Source organism: Sphaerodactylus townsendi, linkage group LG05, assembly GCF_021028975.2.
Source record: "Sphaerodactylus townsendi isolate TG3544 linkage group LG05, MPM_Stown_v2.3, whole genome shotgun sequence".
Taxonomy (NCBI): Eukaryota; Metazoa; Chordata; class Lepidosauria; order Squamata; family Sphaerodactylidae; genus Sphaerodactylus; species Sphaerodactylus townsendi.
Window position 1 is genome coordinate 56,600,853 of NC_059429.1, and position 15,539 is coordinate 56,616,391.

Below are 15,539 nucleotides of genomic sequence, written 5' to 3' on the forward strand. Positions count from 1 at the left end.
CCTCAATCAATGGCCCAGAATTTCAAGATACCTCATTTTCTATGGTTACTTCATTTAACTACAATCTTTATTTTTCATTTCTCCCCATTGATTCACTGCAATGAACTACATTGCTATGAAACTACTTTGATTTATCCTGTGAAAAAGAAATGTGTCATCAATATATCAAAGTTTATCCAAAATACTGTACACAACAGCATATGAAAATGGAGTGTCTTGACTAGGCCATGCTATTTTCAAGCAGAGCATAAGTTAGTTTTCATTCCATTCTGGCTGCTAACATATGCCTCATTTCAGATTGATAGCAAATAATGTTTTCCTAGAAATTCATTCAGTCTGGTCACAGTGGAATGTAACAGCAGCCAACCACATAAACAGGAACAGCTGGCTCTTTAGTGGAAGCTTACCTTTTAAAATATATTCTTTTCAAGCAAAACAGAAAGGTAGTATGGAAGGAGGGAGAGAACATCATTCTGCTCCAATTCATTGTATCCATTAATTGCTTTTCTAAATTGTTTTCATTATTTACTTGGGCTCTTCTCAGACATGTTTTGCTTTGTATATTAGCTCTGTCATTCCTGCTGTGGCCCATGTTCCTGTTCTGTGAAGGTGACAAGACTGTGTAAGGCAGGGTGGGGAAGAGAAGGAAGAATGAGCAGGATGCTATGGCAATAACTGGGCTCAAGTTATTGCCAAAAATTTTCTATGGGATTCCCATATGGATTGGAGATTTCCACCCAGACATCGAACAAATTTAATCACACTTCCTGAGAAGGATACTAGGAATTCCAAACAATGTCACATATCCAACATTGTGTCTCGAAGCCGGACTTTCATTAATTGAAACTGAAGCCTGGATTGCCACTATAAAATACTGGCTTAAGCTACATTTTAGAATTTCTACCAGTGACCTTAATTTAACATTTTTTTAAAGATCAGTGCCAATTTCATTGGTCCTAAGTCATTGTGGATAAAATCAGAACCTTAGGGATCGACCTGGTCAACATAGGTATTATCAATTAACTATACATCTTCAAATAAATTCATGAAAGACTGAGAGATCACAAGCATCATTTCCTTTATCCATCAAAGGCATCTATATTATCTCCTCGCTTTCTTGGAATACAGCCAAACTGTCGATCCAGAGTCAAATATTTTACTGCTTTTTCATCTACTAAACAACACTGAGCTTTTATGCTAGCATGTTTTAATAGCTTTCCATCACTTGTCACCTCGCCCTGCTGGGTCCCTGGAGTCATGCCTTAGTGGTCCGACTACCACAAGGTTGGACCATTCTTTATCATCATCCAGCTTTATCTTACTTGTGGTCCTCTTGGCAGTGATGGCAATGTGTGAACTCCATTATGTTGGTCATGATGTCTTTTGTATCCTGCTTTGGCTTTCCGGTCATTAATTTGAACATTCCTCAGATTTGACCATTAAGGATACAAGACTGTCCTTAAGGTAGGAAGCAATGTCTGGATTTGATGACCATTATTTAGTTGTGCATGGCTGTATTTGTATCAGTTATAGGAGTAGCACAGTTGGCTAGTAAAGCTTTAGGATTTTCTTTGCAGTTTGCATGGCTCTCTCTACCTCCCTGTTTGACTGTGGAAAGTGTAGTTTGGCTGTGACATGTTCAATTTGGTATGTCTCTGCAAACTCCGCAAACTCTCTTCCTGTAAAAATCTTTGCAGTTTATCAGTGGGACTAGAGGTTTGTGATCAGTGAAGAGTTGAAAAGAAGACAAACCAAATAAATATTTGGGAAGCCATTCATAAGTCCTAACTGATGCTAAACATTCTTTCTCAATCTGAACATATCGAGTTTCTGCATCAATGAGGATTCTGGAACAAAATGCAACTGGTTTATTCCACCATCATTCTTTTGAAGAAGTACTTCACCAAGGCTATATCTACTTGTGTCAGTGCAGACAACAGTAGGACAGTTGACATCATAGTATGCTAATTCAGATGCACTAGTTAACAGTTGTTTTACTTTTGCAAATGACTCTACTTGATTCAAATCCCAATGGCAAGCTGCATCGAATTTTAGTAAGTCATTCAAAGGATGTAGGCCTTCTGCCAAATTTGACAAGAACCTGCCTAGGTAGTGCACTAAAAAGCATTTAAAGTTCTGTAGTGTTAGTGGGAGGATCCATTTGTAGGATTGCTTCGATTTTCTTCAAGTCAGGTTTAACATCATGTTAATTGATGTAGAAGACATTTAGCTTTGTCAAGCTGTAGATTTGCCTTCTGTAAGGTGGGAAGGACTTTGTTTAGTCAAGCATCATGCTCTTCTTCTGTATGACCATAGACCAGGATGCCATCCATATAAACAGATATACCTTCTAGGTGCTGTAAATCATCTGTCTCTGGAATACCTGTGGAGTGCTTCCAAATGGCAATCTGTAGAAAAAGTATTGGGCAAAAGGAGTAATGAAAGTGGTTAGCTTTCCACTTTCAGCCTTCAAGCAAATCTGCCCAAATCTTCTTGCAGCGTCCAGCAGTAAAAATACATGGGCACTGGCTAATCTTGGAAGGATGTCCTCTATAGCTGGAGGAATAAAATATTCATGCATGATAGTTTTGTTCAGTTATTTGTTCAGGGTACTGACACGACTGGAGCACACCAATCTGTAGGTTCGGTGATTGGTTCAGTCACTCTATAGTGAAGTTTATTGAAATAAGTGAAATAAACTTCACTCCATAGTGAAGTTTATTTCAGCTTTCACTTTTGAAATTAGAGGTACTGATATGGACCTAGCAGTGCTGACAGTGTAAGGTGTAGCATTGTCTTTTAGCCTTATTTTAATGGGAGGTATTTGTAAAGTTCCCAATTCCTGTTGAGATTCCTGTGGAAAGTCATCTACGTGACAGATCACACCCATTACAACATCTGTATCTTTTCTCAGAAGGTTTTTTGATTGAGTTCTGAGTACATGAAACTTGAAGCTGTAGACTTTCCCTTGAAATAGGTTTTAGCTTGGAAATATCCCACACAATTTATGTTGCCTCTCCCTGAGTTGTAGAATATGCAAGAGGTTTGGTAAAGGCATGGACAGTTTTGAAGTTCCTGTAAACAGACTCTGAAATCACATTTGCATCAGCTCCAATATCTATTTTGAATTCCCAAGTCAGACCAAAAATTTGCAAAGAAACCACTCATGGGTCAGTCATAGGTTTGGAGCAGCTGACTGGTCCCAAAAATATCTGGTCAGAGGCACCCTCTGTATATGCAACTTCTCTTATACCATGAGTGTTGCAAACTGTAGCAAAATGTCCTATTTGTTTGCACTTGTAGCACTCTGCAACCTTTGCAGAATACTCTGTCATGGTATGGTAAAAAAAAAAAAAGAGGGTTCATCTCCTAGGCAGCAGATAGCTGGGTCAGCAACAGAGCTGGAGCCAGAGAGTCTGGAGCAGGGGTCTGCAACCTGCGGCTCTCCAGTTGTTCATGGACTAAAAATCCCATCAGCCCCTGCCAGCATGGCCAATTGGGATTTGTAGTCCATGAACACCTGGAGAGCCGCAGGTTGCAGACCCCTGGTCTGGAGCATCTTGTGATAGTCGACCTTTAACGTGATTCGTGCAAGAGACTGTGACTCTGTTCCTATGGAAGGCTGTTGCTGGGCAAAGTGCTAGCTTGAACATTATAAAGCTGTGTATAGAATTCTGTATGTATCCTTAGTCTTAGATCTTACTTATCTTACTGCTTAGTCCTATGTAGCTTAAGAACTTTGTATAGTGCATAGTATAGTGTTATGCTGCAATTAACAAGTAAAGCCTTCCTGTGGAAAGAACAACTTGTGTGAAGTGTCTTGTTCCAAGAAGGTGGGAGGCTGCTGAGTGTAAGCAGTTGGACTACTAAACCTCCTTGTCTACTATAGGTAGCTCTGCTCTACTCTGCTGATATATTCTGCCCTCTGTGCATGTTTTTTTTCCCCACAGCATGCACAATTAGGGGTCTGGCTTGGCTTGGTTTGCAGTGCAGTCGCTTCGCTGGCTCACTAGGATATTTCTGGAAAGGTCTGGGACTTTTCCTCACTGGGGTGGGGTGTTTAGGAAACTTTACAGTCCTAGAAACCTCTTGTAGTCCTTTTAGAGAACTTTGTTCATGAACTGATGCTTTAGTCAGTTCACAGCTTCTAATTAGCTGCATTGCAACATCCAGAGTATGGTCACTTTTAAGTTTCAGCTTCTGAGAAAGGTTTGTGTCTAGAATACCCACAACTAATTGGTCTCTGATAGTTTTACTTTTGCTAGTTCTAAAATCACAAACTACAGCTTGTTCATTCAGCCACGTTATATAAGCATTAGCAGATTCACCAGGTTTCTTTTTTCTCTGGTGAAAACAAGCCCTCTCATGAAAAGGTTGCATTTGGGCACTAAATATTCTTCAAATTTCAGCCTCCAAGTAAAATATATGGGTAAAATATTTGGCCATAACTGTAGTTTATTGACACCGAATGCAGGACGCAAAAGGCGCAGCATGGGAGGGGTGATCCAAGCAACTGGGCAGCCCAAGTGCTGTCTCCCAGTGCAAACCAATTCTTTGAGCCCACCTGCTAGAGGAAATGACTACAGCAGCAAGATTAGGGGAAAGAGACCAGTTGGGCAGAAGGCTCCTGTCTGGCTCCCCCCCAATATGCTGCTGGGGCGCAAGCCTCCATAGCCCCCGTTGGACATTCCAGCCAATGACTTTCTCCACCCCCGACCTCTTAAGGAGGAAAAAACAGGGTCAGCACACCAGCTTCCCCTACCCCATGCACAATCCGCCAATAGGCTATGATAAGAAGAAACATGCATTAACAATTTTCAAAAGGGGACCACGTGGGTGGGTTGCTGCAACGAGCTCTGGAAGGCAACTGAGGCCCGTTCTGGCCCTGGCTGATGACATCATCATTGCATCCCGTGAGAGGAGGGATGTGACAACGAAATCTGTGCCAAGCCAGAAGCCAGCCCCTTGCCCACAGTCGGGAAGAAACGTGTACTGGGCCAATGCTTGGTCCCTTCCCAGGGAAGCAACGGCAGTTGTGGTAAGTTGCAGCTGCATTTTTGCAGCTGCACAAAATATTCTTCAAATTTTCCCGACACTAGGTCAAAGCTATTCTTATCTCCTTTTGCTGTAAAGATTAATGAGTTGAAGATCTGCTCTACTTAGGGGCCCAAAGCATAAATTAAGGAGCATACTTGGATTTCTCCTGCCTCCTCATGCAGTTTAGTGGCAATTCTGTACCTGGAGAAATGCTGTTTCCAGGCAAATCATCCAGCAGGCTGATTGAAATCAAAGGCTTCTGGTGGGAAAAACTTTGCCATTTTCTGCTGTATCAGATCTCTGCTCTCTTGCTGTCTCTCAAGCCTCAAAGAAAAAACTGCAGACCTTTGGGATTTGCAAGTGTCTGTCACAATTCAGACATGAAGGGGTTAACTGTGTGCATGTTAATTAGTTACTGAGGTCAGAGTTATATGGCCAGTTCATTGATTAAGCTATTGGTCAGCTAACCCCGGCATTGCCTATGTGAGACAAGTCAGTAGTCAGAGGTTATAAAGTTAATTATGTTTCTTTGTCTCACACCACACCACACCATGAGAACTTACTTTCAAAAGATGCTACAGCAATGTTGAGATCACCACAAGAGGTGAATCTCTGCCTTGCTAGATAGGCACCATGTGGGATCACATGGTCCTAAGCAAGGTAACCAAGTCAGTGCTAGGATAGAAAGTTATTCTTTATTTTCTTCCATGTAAACCCTCCCTTATTAGTAAGTAAACTTCTTTTTATATAACAGCAACTGTCTTATGATCTCTAATTCCACACTCTGCTAAATACAAATTTAATAATCCAACATAACTCCCCCAGGTCTCAGTTCCAACTGCTTTTCATGGGTCTCTTAACTCCACCCATCAACTCAAATTCTTAAAAGCATATCATCACATTACGTGCATTCACCACAACATGAGAAAGTTTGTGCAACTGGAAACTTAAAAAATCAGGGTCCCAGGTGTATGAACATATACACATGTCTTTGTGGGCAATTTCAGAGATAATGATGATCACAACTTAGGACCAGCATGCAGGATCTTACATAGTCTTTTATAGACTTAGGTTTACCATTTCAGAAATCATGGTAATGACCAGAAACAGCACTTCTCATCTATATTTTTAGCTCACAATTTTGGAATGCACATCCCTACCTCTGAGTTCTAGCATTATGGGAAAGGGAGAAAAGTTCCTCTCTGTTCATTTTCTCTACACCATGTACAGTTTTATAAACTTCTATCATGTCTCTCCTTAGATGTCTTTTGTTATAAGCCACCAGGCACTTAAAGGAAATATAGGCCAAACATTTTACTAAAAATAAATAAATGTTCCAAAGAGAAGGGCTCACACAGTATAAGTGTACCCTGAGAGAACAAGAAGGTGCAAAGGAAGTACGAGGGAGCCTATAATTTTTCTGCAATAAAACAATTTATTTGGGGCTCATGAACCTGAATGTTATCAGATAGCATGTGGTATTAGGACTTGTAACATGTTCCTGCTGAAATATGGGTAAGGCATAAACTCAAATTAGACCAAATGAAAGGTGTCTTCACAGAACAGCCAAGGAACCCACTGTGATGCTACTTGCCACCAAAACAGGAACTACTTCAAACTGCTAGTGTTTCTGATCTCTGCCCACATCCTCCATTGCTAATTGCTGCCTCCCATTCCTCCTCCATCTGGGGAAATGTTAACACAGAGAGGTGCCTGAGAAAGAAAGCTTCCCATCTGTTGTGATAGAACTTACACTTTCAACATATTCTCTTATATTAGTCTCATGTGTTAATTTGAAGACCTTCCCTAAGGTCAGATTTTCAAGTAGGCAGTTCTATTAGTTGGGAGTGCTTGCATGAACCTGTTGGAGTTTGAAGCTATTTGAACTACTCTTCTTTTTTCCCTGTTTGTTATGGAAGCTAGAAACATTACTCCACATGCTTTGTTTATCTTCCCCAGCTGGAGGAAGAGGAGAGAAGGTAGAGATGGAGTGCTCATCTGTGAGTTCATTTGTCAGAAGCACATTTTCAGGGTTTCTAAGGTAGATAATTTTTCTTAGCCCCCAACACCCCACTGCTTCTTATTTTTCCGGAAATACTTTAGCTTCCCCCCCCCCCCCAGTGTTTTACCCCCTTCGTACATACAAATGTGTTCTCAAGGGGGTAGATGTTGCAGAGAACATATCCCTGTTGCCAAGACAATTAAGCTGATGATCCCTCCTGATGTTGCTTCCTCTCTCCTCTGAGATAATAATTTGGAACAGAATGTGGCTGGTGGTGCACAACCCTTTGAAAATAATACAGTCATGATGAACATAATCCATATCTAAATGCACATTGAGATGCTTACACCACCATATGTGTGGACATTTCATTCATATTCTGCACCAGTTATTGTACAAAATGACACCTGAATGTATTGATTAGGTTGAAAAGATTTTGCTGCACAATGCTGGTAAGTAGTGAAAGTGATGCATGACAGGGTAAAGTGCCTTGTTTCCTCAACAGTGGGGATACCTTCTATCTTTCTCCTTATTCTGAGTGAGGTTAATAAGTGTTGTCCCTCAGTAGCATCATCATGTAACAAATTCTGATAGTGTGTATATGCTGTGATAATTCTTAATTGACAGGGAATGGGATCATACAGTGAAGATGGAGCAATCTTAAAACATGACTCCAGTCTTAAAACATGACTCCAAAGCAGTGGTGAGATTTGTCGGTAGGATGTTTCACACCCATTGAAATCCCATTTTTAACATCAATATTGAATTTCTAAAAAAATTGATACAGCATCAACATACAGCATTTTATACATGTTTTCTAAGCAATCATTCATTTCTATTTCTTGATGTTTGCAATTAATTTGAATGCATTGCTAATATGTCAATTGGTGTTAAAATTGCTTCATTTCTTGCATCCATGTTGGAGGCTTACCTTATTTGCTTCTTACAAGCTATGCCAATTCACAAGGAATTGAATGGTGGCTAAGTGGTAGAGCATCTGCTTTGCACATTCAATGTCTTGGGTTCAACTAGGGAAATCAACAGTTAAAACTATTGGCCAGTGGGTGATATGAAAGACTGACATTATGAAGAGCTGCTGCTGGCCAAATCAAGTCAACATCCTTTAATGGCATATATCCAAATAAAAGAAAACACACACAGTACAGTAACCAAACATGAACTGCTGCTGGACAACATAGACACTTCTGCCTTTGATGGGCTGATGGTTTAACTCAGGACATGGCAGTTTCATATGTGTTCAGCTTAGTTCAGGAATTCATCTGCAGGAGCCCATGGGGACAGGGGGGTCAAATGACTCCAGGTGCAATGGCAGGGGGGTTGTAAAATCATTCCCACCCCCTCCTCCCTTGCGCCCACCCGGCTCAGAAGAGTTGGATCGACGCGGGGGAGGCGCCTAAAGACAGAGCCGGCCTGCTACCAGGAGTCGGCCTGCTGCTGTGGCACCCGTCTGAGCCACCTTTTTCCCTTCCCAGGCCCGCAGGGGCAGCTTGGACAGGCACCACAATGGTAGACCAGCTCCTGGGCCATCTGCCATGGCACCCTGACCCCCCACCTCCCTGCAGGCTGGCTTCTGCCCTCCCCAGGGCCTGAGGAGGGCAGGAGGTGGCCTCCAGGGAGGCAGGGGGCAGCTCAGGCAGGCGCCGCTGTGATACCCATCTGAGCAGCCCCCAAGCCCCATCCCTGAGCATGGGGGGCACGGGGGCGGGGGGCACCCAAAGCAGGTGATGTCCCCAGGTGCCATTTCCCCCTGATACACCTCTGTTCATCTGTGAGAAATTTGAGCAAGGAAACCTTGGTATTCAAGTCTTCCATTTGCTTCCTGGCTTGTTTCTTGATTCTGAAAGCAAGCATGGATAGTTCCAACTCATATACATCTTTAAACCTAAAGTAGAACACAATGGATCTTGAAGCTGTTAGAACATTGTGATTCAAAAGCTTTAGTCAAAATGAAATGCTTTTCCACTGCAAATATTTGAAATGTGTGTCAGCTTTTTCTGGTTAAAATGGAACCTTATATTTTGTAAAAGTCAATATTAACTGAGGCGTAATGGTAGAATTTCATCTACTTGTCTAGAAGGCTGTTCAGCTCAATTTTAAAATAGGCATAGATTTACTTGATGTATGTCTAAGTTAGGTAACTCTAATCAATTATAAAGAGATGGTGTATATTCCATCCTGCAACAGTCATTGTTATAGTATAGCTATTTAAGGGAGGCTGTACAATGTGAAGTTGTTGTTTTTTCTGTACCCAAGCAGAAAGAAAAGATGTAATCATTCTCCACCTTTATTTTTGAACAGTGCTGTTAACAGTTTTCTTTCCTAGAGCAAGGTATAAGGTGCTTGTTTATATCTGAGTGATACTCCAGTCAATGCCAATTTAACTTCCTGTAAACTTTTTCTCATTTGTTTGTCTTAATTTCAGCAAAACCATTTGAAAGTGGACAGTATCTGGACATCTATGAAATTACAAGAAACCAAGCTGGGGAATATGAATGCAGTGCTGAAAATGATGTCTCTGTTCCAGATGTGAAAAAAGTGAAAGTCACAGTAAATTGTAAGTCACCAACTGCAAAGAAAATAATAATAATAATGGAATGATTGTTGGGACTAACTAGCTGTATTTTTAAAAGATGTTACCTAGAAGAGAATGGGTACCCTACAAACTGTGAGTGGAAGGAGTTCATGAAGCCTTTCTCTCAACCTTTCTGCTGCAGCCAATTGACCCCCTCTCTCCCCACTCCTCCAATGACGTGGTCCAGAAGGTTGGGCATAGAGTGGGATATAGAGAAGGTATTGTCGAAGGCTTTCACAGCCGGAATCACTTGGGTGCTGTGTGGTTTCCGGGCTGTATGGCCGTGTATGGCCGTGTTCTAGCAGCATTCTCTCCTGACGTTTCGCCTGCATCTGTGGCTGGCATCTTCCTCTGAAGATGCCAGCCACAGATGCAGGCGAAACGTCAGGAGAGAATGCTGCTAGAACACGGCCATACAGCCCGGAAACCACACAGCACCCAAATAGAGAAGGTAGCTGCACGATAAAGCAGAAATCAGCAGAAACTGTCCCGTACCCTTTGTATGAGCTCTTTCTCTCCTGGCAGAAGCTGACCCAAGGGAAGAGCAGGCTGATTACTGTTGGCTTTTCCTCAAGCTGGAGTCCCTCGTGTTTTATCCCACAGTGTTCCAAATAATCCCTTTTCATGGATGTTCCAGGGAAGAGGGGGAGAAATCCATCCCATGAGCTTCTTCCACTCACAGCTGATAGGATCCAGACTATTAGTAGTTGTCTAATATTGGTTATACTGTAGTAGTGCACTGTCAATTCAGCAGTGCCGTGAGAACGCTAGACGCTAACGGACCTGCGCCTGGCCGTCGTGACCACTCCCCACCTCATCCCCCCCATGAGTCAATACGGGTCATGAACTGCCCGGCACCACCACTACCGGGCGCAGGGACAAATGGTCTTGCCCCAGGTGAGGGATTATTAGGCCTAGACGCTGTGACTGCATTCCTCTCCGTCAAGACGTGAGCGCCAGATTGAGATCGCGTATCACATGATGATCTCCTCACCTCCCGGGCTCTCCGAACTCCCCCCCCCGTCCTCCCTCCTACACTTCCCCAATAGGATAATAATGGGGTGCTGTGAACCGCAGACGGAGACTCATAGGGAACACGGACCTCCGGCCCCGGCTGCTGGCTTATCTCCACCAGATGTTATCTCCGGCCTCGCTCTGCTCGTTTCCGCTGACCGCGTGCGGTCGACAAATTACCAAGCTGGTGCCGAAACCCGGGAATCCTCGAACCTCCACCCTGCTTCACTGCACGCCTGGGAAGGGCCGCGCATACCGAAGTCCGCTGGATCGGGCGAGGATCCAGGGACCACCGCTTCGGTATCACGCCTTCTGTCCTTCTGATCGGCGCAAGATCCAGAGACATCTGCCACCCTAGGACACCCTCTCGTCCGGGACGGAACACCGGTGAGTATATGGGAGCTTGCAAAAGCAGGGCTTATGACAAGCACGCTGGACGCAACTGAAAGCGCTAACGCACCCACGCGCAGGGTCCCTCGTAGGCGAGATAGTTGGAGCTGCGCAAATTGGTTGAGGAGATTGAAGCTCAGTGTCCATGGTACCCAGAGGGGGACATTGAATCTTAAGGCGACTGGGAAAACATCGGGCGACTCTTCGCGACAGAGCCTCGCTACCGCATGCGCGTCGCTTCGCTACTGGACGTGGAGACAATGTTTCGTCGCCATCAGCCTGCAGGACCTACGGCTCCCCTGGTTGTAGGCCGCCCTCCTTTCTGGGGACATCTTTCACCTTCAATTTCAACCCCGGAATTTTCTCTATCCACTAAATTGGACGCCTGTCCTCCTTCTGCCCCCCCCTCGGGCCTTCTTCACCCATTTCAAACTCTCCCGCGGCTCAGCCGCCTCCCCCCTTGAGTTCGCCTTCATTTTCTCCGAAGCCATCTGACACCTCCGGCTAGCGCCATCGTGAATGGCGCTGGGTTTCTGCAGAAACTCTCGCAGAACGTGATAGCCACCGCATCTGTGCAGAAGAAAGAAACCCTGATTCTGGAAGACGATACGCCGATAGTTTCCCTTTGCATTGTGCCCCCCATCCACTTCACACAGATACCGTGGGGGAGGATGGTGGTGCTAGTTCCGGGCGGGAAAGTTAGTCGAAAATCGCTTCCTGAGCTTGGTAATATCCCTCACCGAGCTTCCTCGCAGAAGCGGTGCGGGACGTGGGAGTCACCACCCCCTATGTGAGAAGCTATGCCCTCGAGGCGCGTCGCGAGGAGCCACTTTTAATGGTTCCTGGACGACTTTCACTGAGGACCACCTTCCAGCGTGATGCCCCTGAGCCCCCCTGCACAGTTTGTAGGGATCTGGGAAGGCGAAGTCTCCGCCAGCAATGCTCTTAGCAGGGCAGCCGCCCCAGGCTCTACACAGCCGCTCAGCTTTACGGCTTCTCGATGCTTTCGCCAACCCCAACGCATCAGATTGTCCTGCCTGAGGCTAACAATTCCCCACGGTCGCCTTCTGGAGTGCTCTTATAAGCAGCATTTATGACAAAGTCCCCAAATGCCGCCAGCCAACCCAGAGTTTCTCCACTCCATCCGGCAAAAACCCCAAGAGCCCCCCCCATGCCGAAGCTCTGTGAACAGGCTCCAGGAGGCCCCTCAAGAGGCAGGCGGTTGGACAACGAGGGAGGCCCAGGGCTTAACTCCTTTAAGCCGCCTTTGCCAAGCGAGAACGCCTCATGAGTGCCGCAAAGCCGATCACAGGCCTAGGAAGGAACCCCGAAGCTGGCCGGACATGCTCAAAGCTTGCCAGGATATATCGGGTCTTTCGCCCATCAAGCCAGCCTTCTAGTCGCCAAGCCTCTCCTCACGCTGCCATGGGGCAGCCCCGAGACGGAAAGTGTTTCACTCATGCTGCAAGCTGTACATTTCCGGAGGAATTGTAGGCTGCCCAAGGGGGGGGGGGCCTACAACTCTCCTGACGGAGGAGGGGTCTCTCCCCAGAGGGCTAAGACCCCCAGGAAAGTCTAGGGCCGGGCGCCTCTAATGCCCGCTGGGAGGCCCAAGGCCCGGTATCTCCCCAGCCCGGAACCAAGATCCGCACTCCCTCAAACCCTTCTTCCCCGGAGCTCCCCATGAGATCTTCGCTCCAGCTCACAGTATAGTGATCCCATCCCCACGGAGAGACCACTAGGCTGGTTCCTAAGCAAAGCTTCCGCCGCTGAACAGGGTTGTTCATCATCCCAGGGGGGTCATCGTAATTCCTGGCATGCACCACCAGGAAGCTTTCATCCACATCCAAGTATGGACAAACATCCCGCAGAAACTTCGCCAAGTTCACCTGGAACACTCCTGCCTCTATGCTCTCACTCTGAGTCTAATCTAAGTTCAGCTAATCTAAATCTCAGTTGCTCAGCTTCCCCTACTGCCCATATACTTCCTCTGCTCTGCTAGCCTCCTTCTACTCTTAAAAGTCACCATGCCTCCTCGGGCTTAGTGCCCCTAGAATGGCACGTGATTTCAAAAAATCTCTGCAGAGTCCACAGTCACTGAATTGCAACAGAAAGAAATGCTGACGGAAGAGGATCGACTACGCTTTGAACTCCTCCCTCAGAATGCCCTATAGCCAATCCACAGGACAATGAGAGGCATGGAAAAGGGAAGATGCTCAAGACAATGGCCTTTTAAGCCAAAGTTTTTCGTCCTTCGTGAAGAAGAAGCCCCCTTGGCCCTCTCCAGCTGTAAGGTTCAAAACCAAATCTCATAGCCTTCCTAAGCGCCTGTGCAAGCAACTTCTAAGCCTAAAGTTTTTTCTTTTCTCCCAGTGGCAGCAAAATCGGGCTAGGGGTACCTCAGAGAGAGCAAGATCTCAAATCAGAGTTGGGTAATCAGAGTTGCCAACCTCCTCAAGCTACTTTTATATGTGTGCTCTGTAATGCCTATGTATGTTCTGCAGGCTGTCTTGCCCCCTTTCAAGAGAGAGAGACCCTAAAGTTTTCCCCCCATAGGGGGGATTTTTCCCATTGCTTCTAAGCTATGCCTTAAGCGCTTCAATTCACCAAAGCTTTTTCTCCTTCTTGATTATGTGTGCCAATGCCTTGAAAGGCTTCTCAAGCTTCATTACAGCATCCGGGCTTCTTAAACGGGACACAGCTCGCATGGCAATTCCCTAGGATACCGATGGGACCTTCGCTTCAAGCTGGCCCATCTTGGTTTAAACTCTTCAAAACTTTTCTTCAAACCTCTCCTTGAGGGCAACCTTTTTTTTCCTTTCAGCCCATCTGAGCCTACACTGCCACATTGGCATGACGCAGTTTAGATCTGTTTCCCTCTCCCCTCCTCTCTTTCCTTCTGTTTTTTCTCGACCAGTAAAGGCATGGGAGGGCTAATCTTGGCTGGGACTGGGCCCTCCCTGGATTGCAAAATCTGTCTGCTCTCCTGATACACAAGTGGCACTTGCCAGTGACAGGGCCCCAGTTTAAAAAAGGGGCTGCCGCCATTATGCCCCTAATACCCCCAAGGGGTTGCTGCAAAACACAGATCCTCCTCAAGATTTGGGTGGGTGGTGTTTGCCACGCTCGGCCGGGCCAGCCCCTTAAGGAGCGGTCTCAAGGGCTGCAACCCCGGGATAATTCGCCATCACAAAAAATTTAGCACCATCCAGCTTCCTGCATTAGCCACCAAGGTCACGTGGTAAGTGCAACTCCCTGCAAAGAAACCCCCCCCTTTCCTTTTCCTTTGTGTGTGCGAGAGAATTTGCCTCTAATTGCCGGGTTGCTTCATCCCCTCGATGCACCTATCCCCCAAAAAAGGTGCTCTTTCCCAAAGCCCCCTTTGTGTTGCTGGGATTAAGCATGCATACTCCACAACACCCCCCCCCCTTAGTGACCCGGCTTCTGTTCCTCTCTCTCATAGGCTCGGACCTCAGGCCTTTGACGCACCCCATGACGCTCTGAAGCCAATTCCCACCAGGGTCGCCTACCTCCTGCCCTCCCTGTCAAACAACTAAAGAAAGGGGAGTGTAGGCGGCCCCCAGGAGGGTTGCATTAAAAGCAACCTTCACAGGCTGCAAAACAAGCCTTTCTTTCCCTTCCATAAGGCTTAAATCTAAACACTAACTCTCTGGATCCCACCTCTCCCGGGCCATCCGGCTTGTGAACTGAGCCTGGCGGGACCTCGCCCCCCTCGTGCAACCTGGGAAAGGGGGGTGTGTTTCAGTCCCTCTTCCTACAGGTTCCCCGTGGACTCCTCGGATTCCGCCATGACAGGCCAACCCATGGAATGGCTGCAGGAGGGAAACTTCTAACCCCCGGAGTACACCCGAGAACCTCTTGTGCCGCTTTCTTTGGGTATCATCACCACCAACTCAGCTTACTCACCATCCTTTGCCGGTTTTGCTCTTCAGCTTGCCCTCCTGCCGACATGGCGATCGTGGCCACCTCTGGCGAAGCCACCAGACTCAACATCTGGGAGCAGTTTGCTGCCGCTGCCAACGCTCTCTCTATCTTTTCTTGCTCTGGGCCAGTACCTAGGAGTCGGGAGCCTGCTGGCTCCTGCCTGCTCCCCGCCTGCAAAGCACCTGGAGACTTCCATGGGAGTCTGGGCTGAGCCTCTTCATGAATGCCTCCTATCCACTCAGGATACTCTATGAGCGAGCCAATTTCCGGGGACTCCATCAGTCTAAACCCTCCCGGCTGGCTAAGCTCTCTCCTTTGTCACCTAAGCATCTGTCGCTAACCACGAAGCTCCAAGCCGCAAATGGTTCAAGGCCAGATCGTACCGTAGCGCAGCAGAACCGGGAACCAACCCGGGCTCATTCTACCGGGGTTCTCGGCCAGTTGGAACTGCACACACAATGGGAGTGACATTCCCCTGTTCGGAAACATCCTGTTCCTCTAGTGGGTTGGGTTCTGGACTCTGCGTGGGAGAGGGACGTTTAATCTACATTCCCGCCT

At 46.3% G+C, this 15,539-nt stretch overlaps 1 protein-coding gene across 4 annotated transcripts in view; it reads left to right on the top strand.

Moving 5' to 3' along the window:
• The window catches only part of NEGR1 (neuronal growth regulator 1), a 744,190-nt gene that overhangs the window by 462,317 nt on the left and 266,334 nt on the right, over positions 1–15,539 (top strand). For all 4 annotated transcript variants that reach the window (XM_048495755.1, XM_048495757.1, XM_048495758.1 and 1 more), the window contains exon 4: positions 9,483–9,614. In XM_048495755.1, the coding sequence (XP_048351712.1) occupies positions 9,483–9,614 (132 nt within the window). The remainder of the gene's footprint in view (positions 1–9,482; positions 9,615–15,539) is intronic.